Source organism: Salminus brasiliensis, chromosome 22, assembly GCF_030463535.1.
Source record: "Salminus brasiliensis chromosome 22, fSalBra1.hap2, whole genome shotgun sequence".
Lineage (NCBI taxonomy): Eukaryota > Metazoa > Chordata > Actinopteri > Characiformes > Bryconidae > Salminus > Salminus brasiliensis.
The window spans coordinates 4,439,546-4,460,042 of NC_132899.1; the positions used below are offsets into that span (position 1 = coordinate 4,439,546).

At 42.6% G+C, this 20,497-nt stretch overlaps 2 protein-coding genes across 2 annotated transcripts; both read left to right on the forward strand.

Moving 5' to 3' along the window:
* The first annotated feature begins 11,968 nt into the window (after positions 1-11,968).
* On the forward strand, positions 11,969-19,129 carry LOC140544115 (uncharacterized). Its single transcript, XM_072667498.1, has 5 exons — positions 11,969-12,329; positions 14,050-14,322; positions 15,810-15,857; positions 16,826-16,873; positions 17,733-19,129. The coding sequence occupies exons 1-5, from the start codon at positions 12,191-12,193 to the stop codon at positions 17,867-17,869; spliced, it is 645 nt and encodes a 214-aa protein (XP_072523599.1). The 5' UTR covers positions 11,969-12,190; the 3' UTR covers positions 17,870-19,129.
* Positions 19,130-19,177: 48 nt separating this feature from the next.
* LOC140544274 (uncharacterized) lies at positions 19,178-20,479 on the forward strand. The gene has a single exon (XM_072667726.1). The coding sequence runs from the start codon at positions 19,402-19,404 to the stop codon at positions 20,023-20,025; it is 624 nt and encodes a 207-aa protein (XP_072523827.1). The 5' UTR covers positions 19,178-19,401; the 3' UTR covers positions 20,026-20,479.
* Positions 20,480-20,497: the final 18 nt, after the last annotated feature.

The following is a 20,497-nucleotide window of genomic DNA, read 5'->3' on the forward strand; positions in this document are numbered from 1 at the left end:
ATGCACTTATGTCCTCCATGCTTTTCGGTAGTGATTAAACAAGCTGTGGGTGATGGGTAATGAGTGAACCATAAAGTAGCTGAACTCACTTATTAAAAGGAGCGTCTGAATACTTATTGATATAGTCAGTCATGCCATATGGGATGATATATATGTATATATATATATATATATATATATATATATATATATATATATATATATATATATATATATATATGTGTGTGTGTGTGTGTGTGTGTGTGTGTGTGTGTGTGTGGATGTAGGTATAAAATAAGGTCGTCCTAACTGACAATATATATAATATGTCATATTGAGATATATATCATACATCATACATTATACATCATATATCATCATATCTGGGATAAGTTTGACTGGGATTTTTATCATTTTCATTACTGTCAATATGGACCTCACTAATACTCGCATGGCTGAATGCCATCAAATCACAGCAATGTTTCAAAATCTGGTGTAAGACACTGTTTACAGCAGCAAAGGGCTTCTATCTACCCCTCTATCTACCGGATGGCACTGGGCATGAGGAGGAATTCACTCATTAAAAGGAGCATCTGGATACGTTTCAATCTCCACTGAATCTTATGATCTCTGTAGATATATCTTTGATCTTATGTATTGTCTTGTACTGCGAGTTGAAGCATGTAAATATGACCTTTGAGCTGCTCTCCTCCTCCTCCTCCTCCCCCTCTTTTGTCTTCTGCACAGACAGCTTTGCTAAGCAGTTTTTCCGGAAGTGAAGCTTGGCTTGGTTTCAGGATTGGTTGATGTTTGATTGTAAGGTGTAGTCGTGGTTGAAGTGTAACCTAAGGGCTCTTCAGTGAAAGGTTCTACAGCTGGTCTTGGTCCAGGATGATGTCTGTTTTTCCACTTTACACCTGGATGTTTGTACTTGGCTTTCACTTTGCTGTAATCTCACTGCACTGTGATCTAATGGCTGTTTACATGCGGTTCCAGAACAAACTGAGACCCTGAGACCTGGAGACCCTGAGACCCTGAGACCATGACCCGAGTGTGTTTCCTTCAGTGTTTGCTGGTCCAAGTCCTGCTTATCGCTCCCTGTTTCAGTTCAGGTAAGGAACATCTCTTTATTATACTACATTATTTTATAATATTATATATGAATATTATTAATAATATTATTATTATTATTAATAATAATAATAATAATAATAATACAATTATACATTTTTTTATAATTATATATTTTTATATATAATATAATTACTTTTATATATAATATTATTTTATTATTATTATTATTATTATTATTATTATTAATAATAATTATAATATATGACTACATATATTTGGTGTAATATATGTAATATATTTGGCATGTGCCCCATAATAATAATAGTAATCATAATAATAATATTATTATTATTTATATTATTATTTATATTATTATTGATGTTGTTGTTGATATTATTGTTATTATTATTGTTGTTGTTATTATTGTTATTATTATTATTATTATTATTATTATTATTATTATTTATTATATACTGAATCAGCACATGCCACAACATGATTCTGGGGTGTTTCTAGACTAATTGTACTGGGGCACACGCCAAATATATTACATATATTACACCAAATATATTACACGCTTTTAGTCATTTGATATTATTACCAGCTAGCATTAATAAAGCCTAGGCTAATGTAACTGAGGCCGTTGCTTCAGTGCTCTAATGTGTGTGTTTGATAGGTTATAAGGTTCTAAGGGGTTCTAAGCTAAGCTTTAAATATTTAAATGTCCAGTACTCCACTCAAAAACCGCAGTGTTGGCTGCTCGAGCTTGTGGAAAGACGCTGGGGTAGGACGGGAAATATAGTGCCTGTAGTAAAACTGTGCTGTAGTTCTGAAAATGGGTCTAATGATGTTTCTAGTGTGATTTGAGAATTGGGGTGTGTGTGTGTGTGTGTGTGTGTGTGTGTGTGTAGTGGTGTGTTTTCAGTTACGGTTTATTTCTATTGTAAATTATTTCTTAACATTTAATTTTTTTCTGTTTTCTCTTGTTTTCAGATTCTTTCTTAAATTGTCCTGACATGAATGGGACTGTGGGGGAGCCATTCTATTTAACCTGCACTTTAAAATGTGAGAAGCCGTGTAAGGTACTTCATTATAAATGGAAGTTTTTTGATAAATCTGAATGGATCGTTTTAAAGGAATCAAAACCAGACCTGCCTAATAAGTTAACATTTCATCATGAAATCACACCGACCAAAGATCACAACGGGACGTTTCAGTTTTGGGTGCAGCTAAACACTAGTTCTCTACCAAAGAACTTCACTGTTGGATTATCAGGTACTTCATCATTATCAGTCATTAAGCTCCACAGTTCTGATCAGTGTAATTCTGAGCACTGTTAAACACACTGTTCTCAATCTGTCTCTCTTACAGAGAAGGCCCCTCCTGTTTCTGAAGGTACAGCACTCTTTTCCGTTCCTCTTCATTATTTACAGTAGATTAGGACTGTAGATTATAATTCTCATTAGGAATATTTTACTGACACTAAGCACACAGGATGAACTGCACTATAAGAAAGAAATGACTGACTGTACTTCCTCTTTATAGAAATCCCAATTACAGATTCCAACAGGAGAACCGACGTCTCCACTGCAGGTACGGTGTTTTCTCTTTCCAACTATTAAATCATATATTCATTAAATATTATTTTTTTACATTTGACTGTGATTCAGGCTTTAATTTAAAGACGTTTGCTTTTTTACAGAACCTCCTCAGCGGGCTAGAATTGCCGTGGCCGTTTTTGCTGCCTGTGGCTTCATTGTTTTGTTAGTTTTGTGGAAAAGGAGACCTAGAACAGAGAACCAGTCTAATACTGCAGCTTCTTCAGTTTATGCTTCAATAGTGTGACAGTTTGTCTCACTAGTGTCAAACTGTAAGCCTGTAATATTTGATGAAGGAGGGACAGGAAACAATGAGGTCATAAGGTAAAAAAAAAGGTGTGGATCAGCTTCCTATAAGGTATTAGCACTGGGCAGGTTTCCAGTCTTGCTGATGGCCAGTTTGGAAAATATGTTGTATATATGTTTATATATGTTTATTTTCCAGTTTTTACATCAGATTTCTGTGAAATAACATTTTATTGCTGATCAGAGTGATCGCTGAGTGAATCGCTGAGGTGCTGAGTGGGGGCTTGTTTCTGTTAAGCTACTTTTAAACTCCTAAATGATCCAGATTTTATGGCTTCGGTGGCTATTTCTAATCATGAGGTCGTATCTCACCAGTGCTGAGGGCTGCTTTTATCAGTACTCTAACTGTTGTAATGATGGCAGCAAAGCATTTGTATGATTTAAGCTTTTATTATTATTATTATTATTATTATTATTATCATTATTATCATTATCTGATTATCTGAGCCTGATATACAGCTTCTGTGAACTACTGACATTTCTGTATTTAACAACTGTGAAATGTATGTATTTTCTGATGTATTTTTATATATATATATATATATTTTTTTTGTAAATATAATAAACATTTTGTAATACAAATCTGAAGACACTGATCTGATGTTATATAAACAAATATATGAACCAAATAAACCACCATCAGGTGACCTGGGGGTGACCTTTTGCAAGTGACCTCCTGGAGTTGTGTTTTGCAAATTCAGCTGCTATTCTTTACTAATCTTCTCTTCTTGGCCTTTTGGTAATGTCTGCAAAGTTGCTTCATGTACATTATAAAAATTATTAGGTAAAAGAGCCAGAACTGAGTCAGCATTGACGGTTGGCATGTTTAGATGTGGCATATTGCAGTCTCTCCACTGGTGTCCCTCAGGGCTCAGTGCTAGCCGTCTTGTTTTCCCTTCGATAGCCACCTTTTTCCTGCCTGAGCTACACTGATAACACTTACCGTGTCGCCCTCATGAAGCCTGGGTCTAGCATTTGAATGATGTTATACAGGTAGGAGAATGTAGAGTTAGGCGTCTTGCCCAGAAACCCTTGTTGATGTAGTATGGTGTGCTCGCCCTGTCAGGGAATCGAGCCCTCGTCTGGTACCTCGTCTGTTCTGAAACAGCGGAGGAAGGAAGCACCTGCAAGGCCTAAAGCCGCCCGACTGCGGCCTCAAGTGTTGTTTTAAAACTAGCAATTGCCAGAAGAAAGTCTTACTCAGGAGCTGCGTCTAGCCAATGTGTACGACCACCTTTGCTGTCTGACTAAACCAAAACAAACAAATTATGTGGAGTGAAGAACCAGATCTTTGTGTCCGAGATTCTAATGGAAAAAACACACCACAGTGTTGGGAGATATTCCAGCTGCTGGTGCTGAAGAGCTGCTCTGGACTTGAGATGTAAATATTGGTCCTATGACTTACAGTTCGGAGTCCTATGACTTACAGTTCGGTCCTTAAATATTTGTACATTGACACAATTATAATTATGGCTTAATAAAAACATGTTGCATGAATTATATAAGAATGGCAGATGTTTTTAATAGGCTCAAAAGTAATTGGACAGTTTCATTGACAGGTTTGCAAGGTGGGGCTAAACTGCTGTAGGCTGAGTAAGTGAAGTTAAACTGCTGTAAAAATGAATGGGTGGGGCTAAACTGCTGTAGGATTAATGGCTGGAACTAAACTGCTGTAGGCTGAGTGGGTGGGGCTATACTGCTGTAGGATTACTGTCTGGGACTAAACTGCTGTAGGCTGAGTGGGTGGGGCTATACTGCTGTAGGATTAATGTCTGGGACTAAACTGCTGTAGGCTGAATGGGTGGGGCTAAACTGCTGTAGGATTAATGGCTGGAACTAAACTGCTGTAGGCTGAATGGGTGGGGCTATACTGCTGTAGGATTACTGTCTGGGACTAAACTGCTGTAGGCTGAGTGGGTGGGGCTATACTGCTGTAGGATTGCTGTCTGGGACTAAACTGCTGTAGGCTGAGTGGGTGGGGCTATACTGCTGTAGGATTAATGTCTGGGACTAAACTGCTGTAGGCTGAATGGGTGGGGCTATACTGCTGTAGGATTACTGTCTGGGACTAAACTGCTGTAGGCTGAGTGGGTGGGGCTATACTGCTGTAGGATTAATGTCTGGGACTAAACTGCTGTAGGCTGAATGGGTGGGGCTATACTGCTGTAGGATTAATGGCTTGGGACTAAACATTTATTTATGGCATTTAGCAGACGCTCTTATCCAGAGCAACTTACAAGGTTACTTGTATTACAGAGGTGGGTCAGTGTAGTGTTAGGAGTCTTGCCCAAGGACTCTTATTGGTGTAGGCTGGGCCTAAACTGCTGTAGGCTGAATGGGTGGGGCTATACTGCTGTAGGATTAATGGCTGGGCTTAAACTGCTGTAGGCTGAATGGGTGGGGCTATACTGCTGTAGGATTAATGGCTGGGCTTAAACTGCTGTAGGCTGAATGGGTGGGGCTATACTGCTGTAGGATTAATGGCTGGGCTTAAACTGCTGTAGGCTGAATGGGTGGGGCTATACTGCTGTAGGATTAATGTCTGGGACTAAACGAAAGCAGCCATAACTGATTAACAGTTGCCGCCAACATCATTGACCACCGCCTCCTGTGTTGAACAGCCGTCATTCCCAGCACCCAAAGTGTGGGAGATCATTCAAATACATTGAATAGCTGCCAAAGCTTTACTTTACAAAAATCTTACTTTAAGGAAAGTAGCTGAAATATCAGACATGTTAAGTCAGACAGTCCAATAAGCAGCCAGTGAAGCATCTCAAAGGTGGTGGGGGGGGGGGCTTGGAAGTTCCATGTCTCGGGCATTTATTGACTGCAATTAAAATATTTTATATATATATTTATTTAAAAAACAGTTTAATCTGACTTTTTTATTTGATTTTTATTATTATCTATCACAAATAGTATAAACAGACTAACAGAGTCAGACATAAATGTAAAACACGTATGACCAGTATGAACAAGCTGATCGTTTAGCATGACCAACATAACCAAGATGGTTCACCAGTATGACCAGTATGACAAAGCTGATTGTTTAGCATGACCAGCATAACCAAGATAGTTCACCAGTATGACTAGTATGAACAAGCTGATCGTTTAGCATGACCAGCATAACCAAGATACTTCACCAGTATGACCAGTATGACAAAGCTGATCGTTTAGCATGACCAACATAACCAAGATGGTTCACCAGTATGACCAGTATGACCAAGCTGATCGTTTAGCATGACCAGAATAAGAGCCAGAACTGAGTCAGCATTGACGGTTGGCATGTTTAGATGTGGCATATTGCAGTCTCTCCACTGGTGTCCCTCAGGGCTCAGTGCTAGCCGTCTTGTTTTCCCTTCGATAGCCACCTTTTTCCTGCCTGAGCTACACTAATAACACTTACCCTCTCTTCCACGCCTCCAAATTTACCAAATTTTGTATGTGCTGCATCTTGGATGGAAGCCCTGTCCAAGCTGAATCCCAGTAAGATCTGCTAGCGCTTCTATTAATCTTGGAAATCTTATCGTCACCCTCATGAAGCCTGGGTCTAGCATTTGAATGATGTTATACAGGTAGGAGAATGTAGAGTTAGGCGTCTTGCCCAGAAACCCTTGTTGATGTAGTATGGTGTGCTCGCCCTGTCAGGGAATCGAGCCCTCGTCTGGTACCTCGTCTGTTCTGAAACAGCGGAGGAAGGAAGCACTTGCAAGGCCTAAAGCCGCCCGACTGCAGCCTCAAGTGTTGTTTTAAAACTAGCAATTGCCAGAAGAAAGTCTTACTCAGGAGCTGCGTCTAGCCAATGTGTACGACCACCTTTGCTGTCTGACTAAACCAAAACAAACAAATTATGTGGAGTGAAGAACCAGATCTTTGTGTCCGAGATTCTAATGGAAAAAACACACCACAGTGTTGGGAGATATTCCAGCTGCTGGTGCTGAAGAGCTGCTCTGGACTTGAGATGTAAATATTGGTCCTATGACTTACAGTTCGGAGTCCTATGACTTACAGTTCGGTCCTTAAATATTTGGACATTGACACAATTATAATTATGGCTTAATAAAAACATGTTGCATGAATTATATAAGAATGGCAGATGTTTTTAATAGGCTCAAAAGTAATTGGACAGTTTCATGGACAGGTATGTATGGGTGGGGCTAAACTGCTGTAGGCTGAGTAAGTGAGGTTAAACTGCTGTAGGCTGAATGGGTGGGGCTAAACTGCTGTAGGATTAATGGCTGGGCCTAAACTGCTGTAGGCTGAGTGGGTGGGGCTATACTGCTGTAGGATTAATGTCTGGGACTAAACTGCTGTAGACTGAGTGGGTGGGGCTATACTGCTGTAGGATTAATGTCTGGGACTAAACTGCTGTAGGCTGAATGGGTGGGGCTATACTGCTGTAGGATTAATGGCTTGGGACTAAACTGCTGTAGGCTGAGTGGGTGGGGCTATACTGCTGTAGGATTAATGTCTGGGACTAAACTGCTGTAGGCTGAATGGGTGGGGCTATACTGCTGTAGGATTAATGTCTGGGACTAAACTGCTGTAGGCTGAGTGGGTGGGGCTATACTGCTGTAGGATTAATGGCTTGGGACTAAACTGCTGTAGGCTGAGTGGGTGGGGCTATACTGTTGTAGGATTAATGGCTGGAACTAAACTGCTGTAGGCTGAATGGGTGGGGCTATACTGCTGTAGGATTAATGTCTGGGACTAAACTGCTGTAGGCTGAGTGGGTGGGGCTATACTGCTGTAGGATTAATGGCTTGGGACTAAACTGCTGTAGGCTGAGTGGGTGGGGCTATACTGCTGTAGGATTAATGGCTGGAACTAAACTGCTGTAGGCTGAATGGGTGGGGCTATACTGCTGTATGATTAATGGCTTGGGACTAAACTGCTGTAGGCTGAGTGGGTGGGGCTATACTGCTGTAGGATTAATGGCTGGGCCTAAACTGCTGTAGGCTGAGTGGGTGGGGCTATACTGCTGTAGGATTAATGTCTGGGACTAAACTGCTGTAGGCTGAATGGGTGGGGCTATACTGCTGTAGGATTAATGTCTGGGACTAAACTGCTGTAGGCTGAGTGGGTGGGGCTATACTGCTGTAGGATTAATGGCTTGGGACTAAACTGCTGTAGGCTGAGTGGGTGGGGCTATACTGCTGTAGGATTAATGGCTGGAACTAAACTGCTGTAGGCTGAATGGGTGGGGCTATACTGCTGTATGATTAATGGCTTGGGACTAAACTGCTGTAGGCTGAGTGGGTGGGGCTATACTGCTGTAGGATTAATGGCTGGAACTTAACTGCTGTAGGCTGAATGGGTGGGGCTATACTGCTGTAGGATTACTGTTTGGGACTAAACTGCTGTAGGCTGAGTGGGTGGGGCTTTACTGCTGTAGGATTAATGTTTGGGACTAAACTGCTGTAGGCTGAATGGGTGGGGCTATACTGCTGTAGGATTAATGGCTGGGCTTAAACTGCTGTAGGCTGAATGGGTGGGGCTTTACTGCTGTAGGATTAATGTTTGGGACTAAACTGCTGTAGGCTGAATGGGTGGGGCTATACTGCTGTAGGATTAATGTCTGGGACTAAACTGCTGTAGGCTGAATGGGTGGGGCTATACTGCTGTAGGATTACTGTTTGGGACTAAACTGCTGTAGGCTGAGTGGGTGGGGCTTTACTGCTGTAGGATTAATGTTTGGGACTAAATTGCTGTAGGCTGAATGGGTGGGGCTATACTGCTGTAGGATTAATGGCTGGGCTTAAACTGCTGTAGGCTGAATGGGTGGGGCTTTACTGCTGTAGGATTAATGCCTGGGACTAAACTGCTGTAGGCTGAGTGGGTGGGGCTATACTGCTGTAGGATTAATGGCTGGGCCTAAACTGCTGTAGGCTGAATGGGTGGGGCTATACTGCTGTAGGATTAACGGCTGGGCCTAAACTGCTGTAGGCTGAGTGGGTGGGGCTATACTGCTGTAGGATTAATGGATTTGTTTTTCTTTCTTTTTTTTCCCTTTGAGATAGCGAAGTTTGAACCCATCAAGGGGTCGATCTTTGGGATATCCACATTAGCAAAATGTAAAAACCTCCAGGAGTTAATAAAGTTCAGGAAAAGCACCCTGCTTCCAAATGAGAAAGCACAGTGTTCGGATATCTGTGCAATTTTTGTAATTGTAAAACCTTTCAAGTTGCTGATTAAGCTTCAGATAACATGTCAATTTACTGGAGTCATTTCCAGCAAGTGAGGAAGAATGGCAGAATTACCGCTTTCACCCGTTGGAAAGCAGCCATAACTGATTAACAGTTGCCGCCAACATCATTGACCACCGCCTCCTGTGTTGAACAGCCGTCATTCCCAGCACCCAAAGTGTGGGAGATCATTCAAATACATTGAATAGCTGCCAAAGCTTTACTTTACAAAAATCTTACTTTAAGGAAACCAAGGTAAAAGTCATTGTGAGTCATTTTACAGTGGATTAGCAGCTCATTAGTCTTGGCACTATAGCGTCCTGAAGCAGAACTACTGGCACTCCTGCTCCCATAGTTGTTCAGCTGCCAGCTGCTAAATATAAAAGGCTACTCCTTATGCAGTCTTGCAGTCTTTCCATTTGACTGGGAGAACTGTTATATGCTCGGGGGCCAAAGCTGTAAAGGAGTAAGTATTAGAAGCACTGAGACTGAAAAGTATGAAGAGCCTGAAAGCACAGCAGACCTCGTCATACTGGTCACTGTCTGGAACCTGGGCTGAACTGAACACTCATATACTTCTCTACTCTACCGCTGTTTACCCAAGAGGGGCAGAGAAATGGAGTTTCCAAAATATCAGACATGTTAAGTCAGATAGTCCAATAAGCAGCCAGTGAAGCCTCGCAAAGCATCTCAAAGGTGGTGGGGGGGGGGCTTGGAAGTTCCATGTCTCGGGCAGTTATTGACTGCAATTAAAATATTTTATATATATTTATTAAAAAAACAGTTTAATCTGACTTTTTTATTTGATTTTTATTATTATCTATCACAAATAGTATAAACAGACTAACAGAGTCAGACATAAATGTAAAGTATTATTTAATAAAGGAAAATAAACACCAGAAACAAACAGGAAAAGCAAATATAAACATTAATAATACACAAATAACAATAATAACAATAATAACAAATACCAAACTAAATAACCAGGCCTAGCATGAACACAAACACACAAGACCAGACAAAGAAAGGCTGAAACAAAGGGGTATAAGCAAAGGGCTCACAAGGAACACCTGGGACTAACGAGGGGGCATAGCTACACAGGTGGAGACACTAATGAACAGGAAGCATACTGGTCATTAACACGTATGACCAGTATGAACAAGCTGATCGTTTAGCATAACCAGCATAAGCAAGATCGTTCACCAGTATGACCAGTATAACCAAGCTGATCGTTTAGCATGACCAGCATAACCATGATGGTTCACCAGTATGACCAGTATGACCAAGCTGATCGTTTAGCATGACCAGCATAACCAAAATGGTTCACCAGTATGACCAGTATGACCAAGCTGATCGTTTAGCATGACCAGCATAACCAAAATGGTTCACCAGTATGACCAGTATGACCAAGCTGATCATTTAGCATGACCAGCATAACCAAGATGGTTCACCAGTATGACCAGTATGACCAAGCTGATCGTTTAGCATGACCAGCATAACCATGATGGTTCACCAGTATGACCAGTATGACCAAGCTGATCGTTTAGCCTGACCAGCATAAGCATGATGGTTCACCAGTATGACCAGTATGACCAAGCTGATCATTTGGCATGACCAGCATAACCAAGATGGTTCACCAGTATGACCAGTATGACCAAGCTGATCGTTTAGCATGACCAGCATAACCATGATGGTTCACCAGTATGACCAGTATGACCAAGCTGATCGTTTAGCCTGACCAGCATAACCATGATGGTTCACCAGTATGACCAGTATGACCAAGCTGATTGTTTGGCATGACCAGCATAACCAAGATGGTTAACCAGTATGACCAGTATGACCAAGCTGATCGTTTAGCATTACCAGCATAACCAAGATAGTTCACCAGTATGACCAGCAGAATGATCAGTCTGATTGACCAGGATGACCAAGCTGATCGTTCAGCACGACCAAGCTGGTTGACCAATATGACCAGTATAACCAGCATAACCAAGCTAGTTATGCTGGTTATAACCACCCAGTGTAACCTCCCTGAGCAGCACTGGATTAATGTCAATACATGAATGTATGGATTTATTTAATAATTATTTTATGGCACGTGCACTACCAGGTGTATGGGAGGAGAATGGGGGTGGAGTCTAATGTGTTTTCCCGGTCCACAGTTACTTTCTGTTGAGAAAGTCAAATAGCAGCTGCAGTCAGTGAGGAGTGAGGTGAGGAGTGAGGTGAGGAGTGAGGTATGGGGCTGCGGGACAGGAGGACTCTGTGACCGGTAGGTGCTCGTTTTCTCCTCTCTCCACAGGACACGCAGCTCTGCAGGACTGCGTAAAGGTCAGAGCACACCGACCAAAGATGTTGGTCAGAATGTCCAGAAAAATAACTGTCCATTGTAGAGCGGCCAAACACCACCGAACCGAACAGCAGGTCGGAACAACCCAGTCCCGTCCGGACCGACCACATTTTCTCCTCCGTCGAAACGCAGCCTGAACGACCTGCGGTTTTTACGCACGGACTGCACGGGCTGCATTTTGGAGCAGCATTGCTGTGAGGATTTGATTGAATCCAGCGACAAGATAGCGGTAGTATGTTCAGGCTGTTGGATGACCAGCAAACCACCCCACCCCACCTCATCCCAAAAGTGCTGGATGGAGCACCAACCATCATTGCACTCCAGAGAGTTCCACAGTTCTTCCACTGCTCCACATGCTGGGGGGTTGGGGGTTCCCCCCTCTACTAGCCCCATCTACTGCTCCAGATAGTCCTATTCTATTGGCAGTATTTCTTTTTCTACAGAGACTAGACAAGCTGTGTGTGTGTGTGGGGGGGAGGTATTCATTAGAAGGGGTGTCCACAAACATTTGGACATGTACTGTGTATGGCTAGGTTGTAGCTTTTAATCAGGAGTTGTGTTTACATGTGTGAAAATGTGATTTTTACAAGTAAAAAAATAAGATTTAAGGTAATAATGAATAATTATTACTAATAATTGAGTTATTAATACAGTGGTGGCTTGTTAGGCTAGGTCTGATTGATGAAACTACGTCTGAGATGAAGTACCTACAAGGAGGTCTCTCACTGAACTGTAATGTGCTTCTATTTCCATGCAGTTCCAGAACCACTGAGACCATGATCCGGACGTGTCTTCTTCAGTGTGTGCTGGTTCTTATCACCGTCTGGGGTAGAGCAGGTGAGGAAAACCACCTCACTAATGTTAAACGTACATTTACATTTACAGCATTTAGCAGACGCTCTTATCCAGAGTGACTTACAGAAGTGCTCTATAAGTCAATAAGGAGACCATAGTACTCCATACTTCACCCAAGTTTTCTCAGAAGAGGAGGGTCTTCAGTCTGGGTTTGAAGACAGCGAGCGTTGGGCTCCCAGGGAAAGTTGGGTTCACAGCTTCACATCGCCCTATGTGCAGTGTACAACCCAGAAGGTACCAATGTTTAACCCATCCTGGTCCCTGGTGGGCATCCATATATGAGGTCCTCAATATACAGGCCCAGCTGTCACGTCCATGTGGGGCCTGCATGGGAAGCCCAGCTAGGAACTGGAAAGGTCTGTGCTCGGGTTCTACATTGGCCCCACATATGGATGCCCACCAGGGTCAGTGATGAGACCAGGAGGGGTTAACCATGGGTCGCATCTGGGTTGTGTACTGCACATGGGGGCCTAGATGGGACCCATGTGAGAGTATGGTAGATGGAACGATGATGCCCAACTGGGTCCCACTCAGAGCCCATGCCCACCTGGAAGCCATGTAGCTCATGTTCTGCCCATGGGAGTGCATTTTTCACTGAAGCTGTTAAATGCTGTAGGACAGTGCACCACCTACTACAGAGTCTTCCTGAAGTCAGGTAGGAGTTTAGATGCAAGTAGGCCTACCAGCAGTTCTCTCTGAAGGTTTCTTGGTCTTCCAGACCTGAACTTGACCCTGACGTTGCATTACGAACTGAAAATGCTACCTGAGCTACCTTAAAATGCTGAGACGGCTACTTCGAGGAGCCAGTATAGCTGCTGATAGATGGGACAAGCTTTGATGAATTATGAATGATGAGTATTTGTGAAACATTGAAATTGACGTCACCCGAGAGCTAAAATTTTTGGGAGTGTGAATTTCTTACAAATCTCGTTTAACAAAATCCAGTTCGTTCCAACTTTCTAAACCTGACTTTTCCATCTCTACCTTTTTCCTTTTGGTGTTCAGTTCATCTTCTGCTCACTTAACTATTCACAGTCCTGCCAGTTTTCAGAGTTGCCAGATCGCTGTTCTCCTCACGCTACACAACCTGTTGTCTTGTAATCAGAAATCTTTTAGAGGTTTTGAAGAGCTGCGTTCCAAAGCCTAGGCCGTTCCAAAGTGAAGGATCCTTCATATACAGCCCAGGGAGGCAGCCTCTGTTCAGAGTGACGTGGAGGACACACCTGATGTATTCTTCTAGGCCCTGAAGGCCATAATTACAAGAGGAGGGAGCACTGACCTCACCACACAGCCCGGTTAGACTGTTAAGCTGCTAAGAAAGAGTTTTCTTAGGACAGTCCTAATTCCTGACAAAACGTTAAGCCCTAATTCGGGCTTTGGAATGCAGCTAAGATCTTTCAGCAGGAGAAACCTGAGATGAGCTTGTCTGCTTTTCAGAAACGTTTTTGACTGATTTCTCAGGTTCACAAAATGTTCTAGCTCCCAGTTGGGCTAACCGAACAGGTCCCATATAGAAGCTAGGATGTCAGTTTCGGCAGTTCACGCATAGCCAGCAATCGAGCCAAAGCCAATTTGCCTGCGACCGCAGAGGCCTTTGTCTGCAGTCTTCAGTGGTGTCCAGTGCCACTGTTTGCATGTGTGTGTGTGTGTTATAAACTATTACAGTGTATTCATTGCCTTTATTTGTTGTTGTTTTTTTCAGAACCCAGTGTCCAGTGTTCGAACATAACCGGGACAGTTGGGGAATCCTTAACGCTGACCTGCAGAGTTTCATGTAATGAAGCTTGTGTGTGTGAGAAGTTTAAATGGAAGAAGAATGGAACTGAATTTAGAAGTGAAAACTGCAGCTCAGTCACTAATCTTAACTTTAACCACACAATCCCGACTGCATCCATGGAAGACAGTGGGAATTATTCATTTTGGGTGCAACTGCAGAGTGATTCTTTTAAAACACCCTTCAACGTGACCCTATCAGGTACGTTTACGTCATCAGTAGATGAGGTTTGTCCTCCTGTCCTCTTTTACTGGTATTATGCTGCGTTCACATGCTATCAGAATTACCATAACTACCAAGTTCCCTACAGTGTTTTTATCCTGGCATAGTGGTTGGTGTGGCGCAACAGATAACACCACTACCTGCCAGTAAGGTACCATACCATGTAGGAGACTGGGGTTGGATTCCCAGTCTGGGTGGCTATGCTGCGCTACACCAATAAGAGTCCTTGGGCAAGACTCCTAACACTAAATTGGCCCACCTCTGTAATACGAGTTACCCTGGAAGTCGCTCTGGATAAGAGCGTCAGCTAAATGCCATAAAAGTACATGTAAATTCTGAAATACACATGGTTTTCTAAGTTAACATGTCCATGTGGGGCCTGCATGGAAAAGTTGTGTCCGTGGGATGCTCACTTGCCCCACATATCAGTGTTGAGACCACAAGCTGGGTCTCAAACATGGGCTCTATTGAGGTTGTACACTTGAGATTAGGGTGGGCTGTAACAATGAGGCCCATTTGGGAAACCCAACTGGGTCCCACGTGCCATTGTGGTAAATACGAGTTCCCGACCCGGACGCTTTGACGCGTGAGTTTCCAAATTGAGGTGACCTTTAACCTTTCAACATGGTGGAAATGACAGAATCGGTACTGGATGGTACATAGTTTGTAGTTTGTAAATTGCAGACCACGCCTACTGCAGGCAGAAGACCAAGCATGAGCTGGAAAAGAATGAGGAGCTGGGGTTGGGGTGGCAGTGGGGTGCAAACATGGGCCCCTTATGGGTTGGACACTGCACATGGGGCCTAGATGGAACCCATATGAGATTATGGTGGGCTGTAACGATGGGGCCCGTTTGGAAAGTCCAACCGAGCTCCAGCGAAACATATGTACAAATCCACTCAGAGCCCATGCCCACCTGGAACCCACCTAGCCCACATTCTAGCCCACATTCTACCCTCTAGAGGTTTTTAGACCAGAAACCTAGAACCTAGGAGCTAAAAGTTGTTCTCTCTTACCCTGATTGGCACATTTATTGGTTCTGTAGATGTTATTCTATTCATAGCAAATTGGCCAAATTGGCAGGTTATTAATGTTACATTAGACGCCATTTGTCATGTCAACCCCGACAACAACAAAGCACATGGGCAAGATCTTCCAACGAGCATGTAAACGCAGCATTAATCGCAGGAGAAAAATATTCTCAGTAAACTCTAAAAACCTTAAAGGTTCTTCAGTGAATGAACAATTATTGGTTTCATGAAAAACCATGTTTGAAAAAGAGCCTCTTTAGACCAGTTTAAAGATTTCCCCCTACAACCTTTACATTGAGTAGAGCTTCTGTAAGCTTTAAAAGGTTCTTCACACTCATACACCTCATGTACAAAAAATGGTTCTCTTAAAGGACCATCCATTGCAGCTTCTGTAGGGAACTAAAAGTGATTCTCCTATTCCCATTTGATTCACAGAGATTTCCACAAAGAAAGTCCCAACTCCAACCGCTGCCCCATCTCCAGGTACAGTGTTTTCTTCCTACACTTTGAAATACACACATTTCTAAAGAACCATCCCAACTAGCATGTCCATGTGGGGCCTGAATGGGTTCCCAACCGGGAACCAGAATGTTTTGTCACTGAGTTGCACATTTGCCCTACATATGGATGCCCACCAGGGTCAGTGATGGGGCCAGGAGGGGTTAAACATGGGACAATTTTGGGTTGTATACTGCACATGGGGCCTAGATGGGACCCGTGTGAGATTATGGTGGGCTGTAACGATGGGGCCCATTTGGGAAGCCCAACCGAGCTCTAGCAAAACGTATGTACAAACCCACTCAGAGCCCATGCCCATCTGGAACCCACCTAGCCCACATTCTTCCCATGTGAGCTCCACATGAGCCTGTTGGCTGGGATGTTTAGAGGTTTTCAGACCAGAACCTAGAACCTTTACATTATGTGGAGGTTCTGTCAACTTCTAAAGGTTCCTCTCATCCACTGAGAGCTTCTTTAGGGAGCTAAAAGTGGTTCTCTCTTAGCCTGATTGGCACCTTTATTGGTTCTGTAGATGTTATTCTATTCATAGCAAATTGGCCAAATTGGCAGCTTATTAACATTACATTAGCTGCCATGTATCATGTTGACCCCGACAACAGCAAAGCACCTGGACAAGATCTTCCAAGTAGCATGTAAACACAGCATTAATCGCAGGAGAAAAATATTCTCAGTAAACTCTAAAAACCTTAAAGGTTCTTCAGTGGATGAACAATTATTGGTTTCCTGAAGAACAATGCTTGAAAAAGAGCCACTTTAGACCAGTTTAAAGATTTCCCCCTAGAACCTTTACATTGAGTAGAGCTTCTATAAGCTTTAAAAGGTTCTTCACACTCATACACCTTATGTACAAAAAATGGTTCTCCTAAAGGACCATCCATTGCAGCTTCTGTAGGGAACTAAAAGTGGTTCTCCTATTCCCATTTGATTCACAGAGATTTCCACAAAGAAAGACTCAACTCCAACCGCTGCCCCATCTCCAGGTACAGTGTTTTCTTCCTACACTTTGAAATACACACATTTTTAAAGAACCATCCCAACTAGCATGTCCATGTGGGGCCTGAATGGGTTCCCAACCGGGAACCAGAATGTTTTGTCACTGAGTTGCACATTTGCCCTACATATGGATGCCCACCAGGGTCAGTGATGGGGCCAGGAGGGGTTAAACATGGGACAATTTTGGGTTGTATACTGCACATGGGGCCTAGATGGGACCTATTTGAGATTATGGTGGGCTGTAATGATGGAGGCCCTTTTGGGAAGCCCAACCAAGCTCCAGCAAAACGTATGTACAAACACCCACTCAGAGCCCATGCCCACCTGGAACCCACCTAGCCCACGTTCTACCCATGTGAGCTTTTTTTTTTTTTTTTGAGGTTTTTAGACCAGAACCTAGAACCCTTTACATAATGTTTAGGTTCTGTCAACTTCTAAAGGTTCCTCTTATCCACTCAGAGCTTCTTTAGGGAGCTAAAAGTGGTTCTCTCTTCCCCTGATTGGCACCTTTATTGGTTCTGTAGATGTTCTTGTTAATGCTGATGGTAGGGGATACACAGACAGCCATCTCCAATGATCTCCAAAAATGCTCATTACAAATTGTCATTACATTCTTTAACATCATCACTGTCATGCAAAACCTTGTATCTCTTGAATACAGGAGGAGGAATAACCTTCTTAGCTTTCAGTGGAAGTCAGTGGAAAAGAGTTAATTCCATAGGAGCATTTCTATTGGTCTTAGAAAGAACAACAGTCAAAACAACAAAAATGGAGATGCAAGGTTTTTATGTGACCACGGTGACATTTATGCATTGTGATTGATGGCTTTTGCTTTTTTTTTTACAGGATCTCTCAAAAGTACTAAAGAAAAACACACAACGGCTGGAATCGTCATTGGCTGTGGCGTCACGTTGGGCATCATTGTTTTGGCTGTTTACTGGATTAAGAGACGTAGTCTGCGTGCATACCGTGATGACTACTAAATTGTAGGTTTTAGCTGATCCCAGATAGCGAGCATATATGGGTTCGCTGGCTTGATAAGGTCGGGACCCCACCGACTGCTTGCCACTGCTGGTGCACCCTCGGACCACCCAGATACAACTAGCACTAGTACATCTTCTTAAACGGATTCTAAAAGAGCAGAGACTTTTTTATTTGATCAAAAAAAGTTTAAAGTTTATTAAATATTACAAACAACTGAGAGGAGGAGCTTGTCCGAAGCCACTCCTCCCTAATTTAACGTCCTATAATATTCCACCTCTACTTTGTCCATGTGTCTATGACCCCCCCCCCCCCCCCCCTTCTCTCTAACAGCCTTCTCTGAAATCATCATAAGCTGAACGCAAGCAAAATAATGAGTAGATCTGATATAAAATCATGTGGCTGTTGTTTTGAAAACTGAAAATTATTACAAAATAATAAAATATTAAGAAATTAAGAGTTAATAAGTAATAAGTTAATAAGTAAACCAGGTTGTTGGTGTTAAACGAGTGATGAGAAGTGGTATATTGTCTAATTCTCTACTTATCCACCTTCAGGCCGTCCGAAAAACGCTGAGCTGAGCGCCAGTGGGTTGCCTGCTTTGCCGTTAGGGGATCAACAGTGGTCCACCGCCCCGCCCCCCCCCCCACTGCTATCAGGGGTGAAAGATGGACATAATGTAATGTAAAAGTGTAAACTAGCTTTAATATAATATTATAAATTTAATATAGGCAATCAGCACCGGCCAGGTCTCCAGTCTTACAATATTTGATATGTTTCGTTTTTATCTTCCAGTTAACTTCCACTACTGATAAGGTGCTCAATAAGGGGTGATAGGGTTGTTTCTGTGAAGCTACCTTTAAACGCCACTTCTGTAGATGTTTCTAATCATAAGGCTGACTCTCATCTGCTTTTAACTGTTGTGGCAGCAGGGCATTCTTTTTTAAAACAAAAATCATATTTTTATATTATTATGTGAATTGTACATATTTGTGGCTTGTCCAAACATTTTCTTTCTTTTATGAACTGTAAATATAAAATACTGATGGCACTAAACGATGTACATAATAAAATAAACCAGGAGGAGGCCATGCAGGAGAATGTTCTCTGCTTGGTGTTTTGCTGCACAGTTGCTTCATGGAAGGCAGTTATTAGGTAAGAGGGGAATAACTGAGTCAGCCGTATGTTTTCAATTCATGCTGGTTATACTGGAGCCACTTTTGTCAGCTTAACCTGATATACAGTGAGGAAAATAAGTATTTGAACACCCTGCGACTTTGCAAGTTCTCCCACTTAGAAATCATGGAGGGGTCTGAAATTTTCATCTTAGGTGCATGTCCACTGTGAGAGACATAAAAAAAAAAAAAACGGGAATTATGATGTATTTTAATAATTTATTTGTGTGTTACTGCTGCAAATAAGTATTTGAACACCTGCCAATCATTATTCTAAATTAGAAGCATCTGTTTGAGGTCGTTAGCTGCATTCAGACACCTGTCCACCCCACACAATCAGTAAGACTCCAACTATTAACATGGCTAAGACCAAAGAGCTATCCAAGGACACCAGAGACAAAAAACTCCACAAGGCTGGAAAGGGCTATGGGGCAATTGCCAAGCAGCTTGGTGAAAAAAGATCAACTGTTGGAGCCATTATTAGAAAATGGAAGAAGCTAAACATGACTGTCAATCTCCCTCAGACTGGGGCTCCATGCAAGATCTCACCTCGTGGCGTATCAGTGATCCTAAGAAAGGTGAGGAATCAGCCCAGAACTACACGGGAGGAGCTGGTCAATGACCTGAAGAGAGCTGGCACCACTGTTACCAAGGTTACTGTGAGTAATACACTAAGATGTCATAGTTTAAAGACATGCATGGCACGGAAGGTTCCCCTGCTTAAATCAGCACACGTCCAGGCCCGTCTTAAGTTTGACCATGACCATTTAGATGATCCAGAGGAGTCATGGGAGAAAGTTCTGTGGTCAGATGAGACCAAAATAGAACTTTTTGGTCTTAATTCCACTCGCCGTGTTTGGAGGACGAAGAATGATGAGTACCATCCCAAAAAACACCATCCCTACTGTGAAGCATGGGGGTGGAAGCATCATGCTTTGGGGGTGTTTTTCTGCACATGGGACAGGACAACTGCACTGTATTAAGGAGAGGATGACTGGGCCCATGTATTGCGAGATTTTGGGGAACAACCTCCTTCCCTCAGTTAGAGCACTGAAGATGGGTCATGGCTGGGTCTTTCAACATGACAATGACCCAAAGCACACAGCCAGGATAACCATGGAGTAGCTCCGTAAGAAGCATATCAAGGTTCTGGAGTGGCCTAGCCAGTCTCCAGACCTAAACCCTATAGAAAATCTTTGGAGGGAGCTCAAACTCTGTGTTTCTCAGCGACAGCCCAGAAACCTGGCTGATCTGGAGAAGATCTGTGTGGAGGAATGGGCCAAAATCCCTGCTGCAGTGTGTGCAAATCTGGTGAAAAACGACAGGAAACATTTGACATCTGTAATTGCAAACAAAGGCTACGGTACTAAATATTAACATTAACTTTCACAGGTGTTCAAATACTTATTTGCAGCAGTAACACACAAATAAATTATAAAAAAAATCATGCATTGT

What these genes read in the sequence shown, in the direction of transcription:
- LOC140544115 (XM_072667498.1), top strand. Translation starts at nt 12,191, where the DNA reads ATGAAGTACCTACAAGGAGGTCTCTCACTGAACTGTAATGTGCTTCTA. An exon ending in AACCGCTGCCCCATCTCCAG is followed by an intron (nt 15,858 to 16,825) that starts GTACAGTGTTTT and finishes TTTGATTCACAG; the next exon opens with AGATTTCCACAAAGAAAGAC. An exon ending in AACCGCTGCCCCATCTCCAG is followed by an intron (nt 16,874 to 17,732) that starts GTACAGTGTTTT and finishes TTTTTTTTACAG; the next exon opens with GATCTCTCAAAAGTACTAAA.
- LOC140544274 (XM_072667726.1), top strand. Translation starts at nt 19,402, where the DNA reads ATGGCTAAGACCAAAGAGCTATCCAAGGACACCAGAGACAAAAAACTC.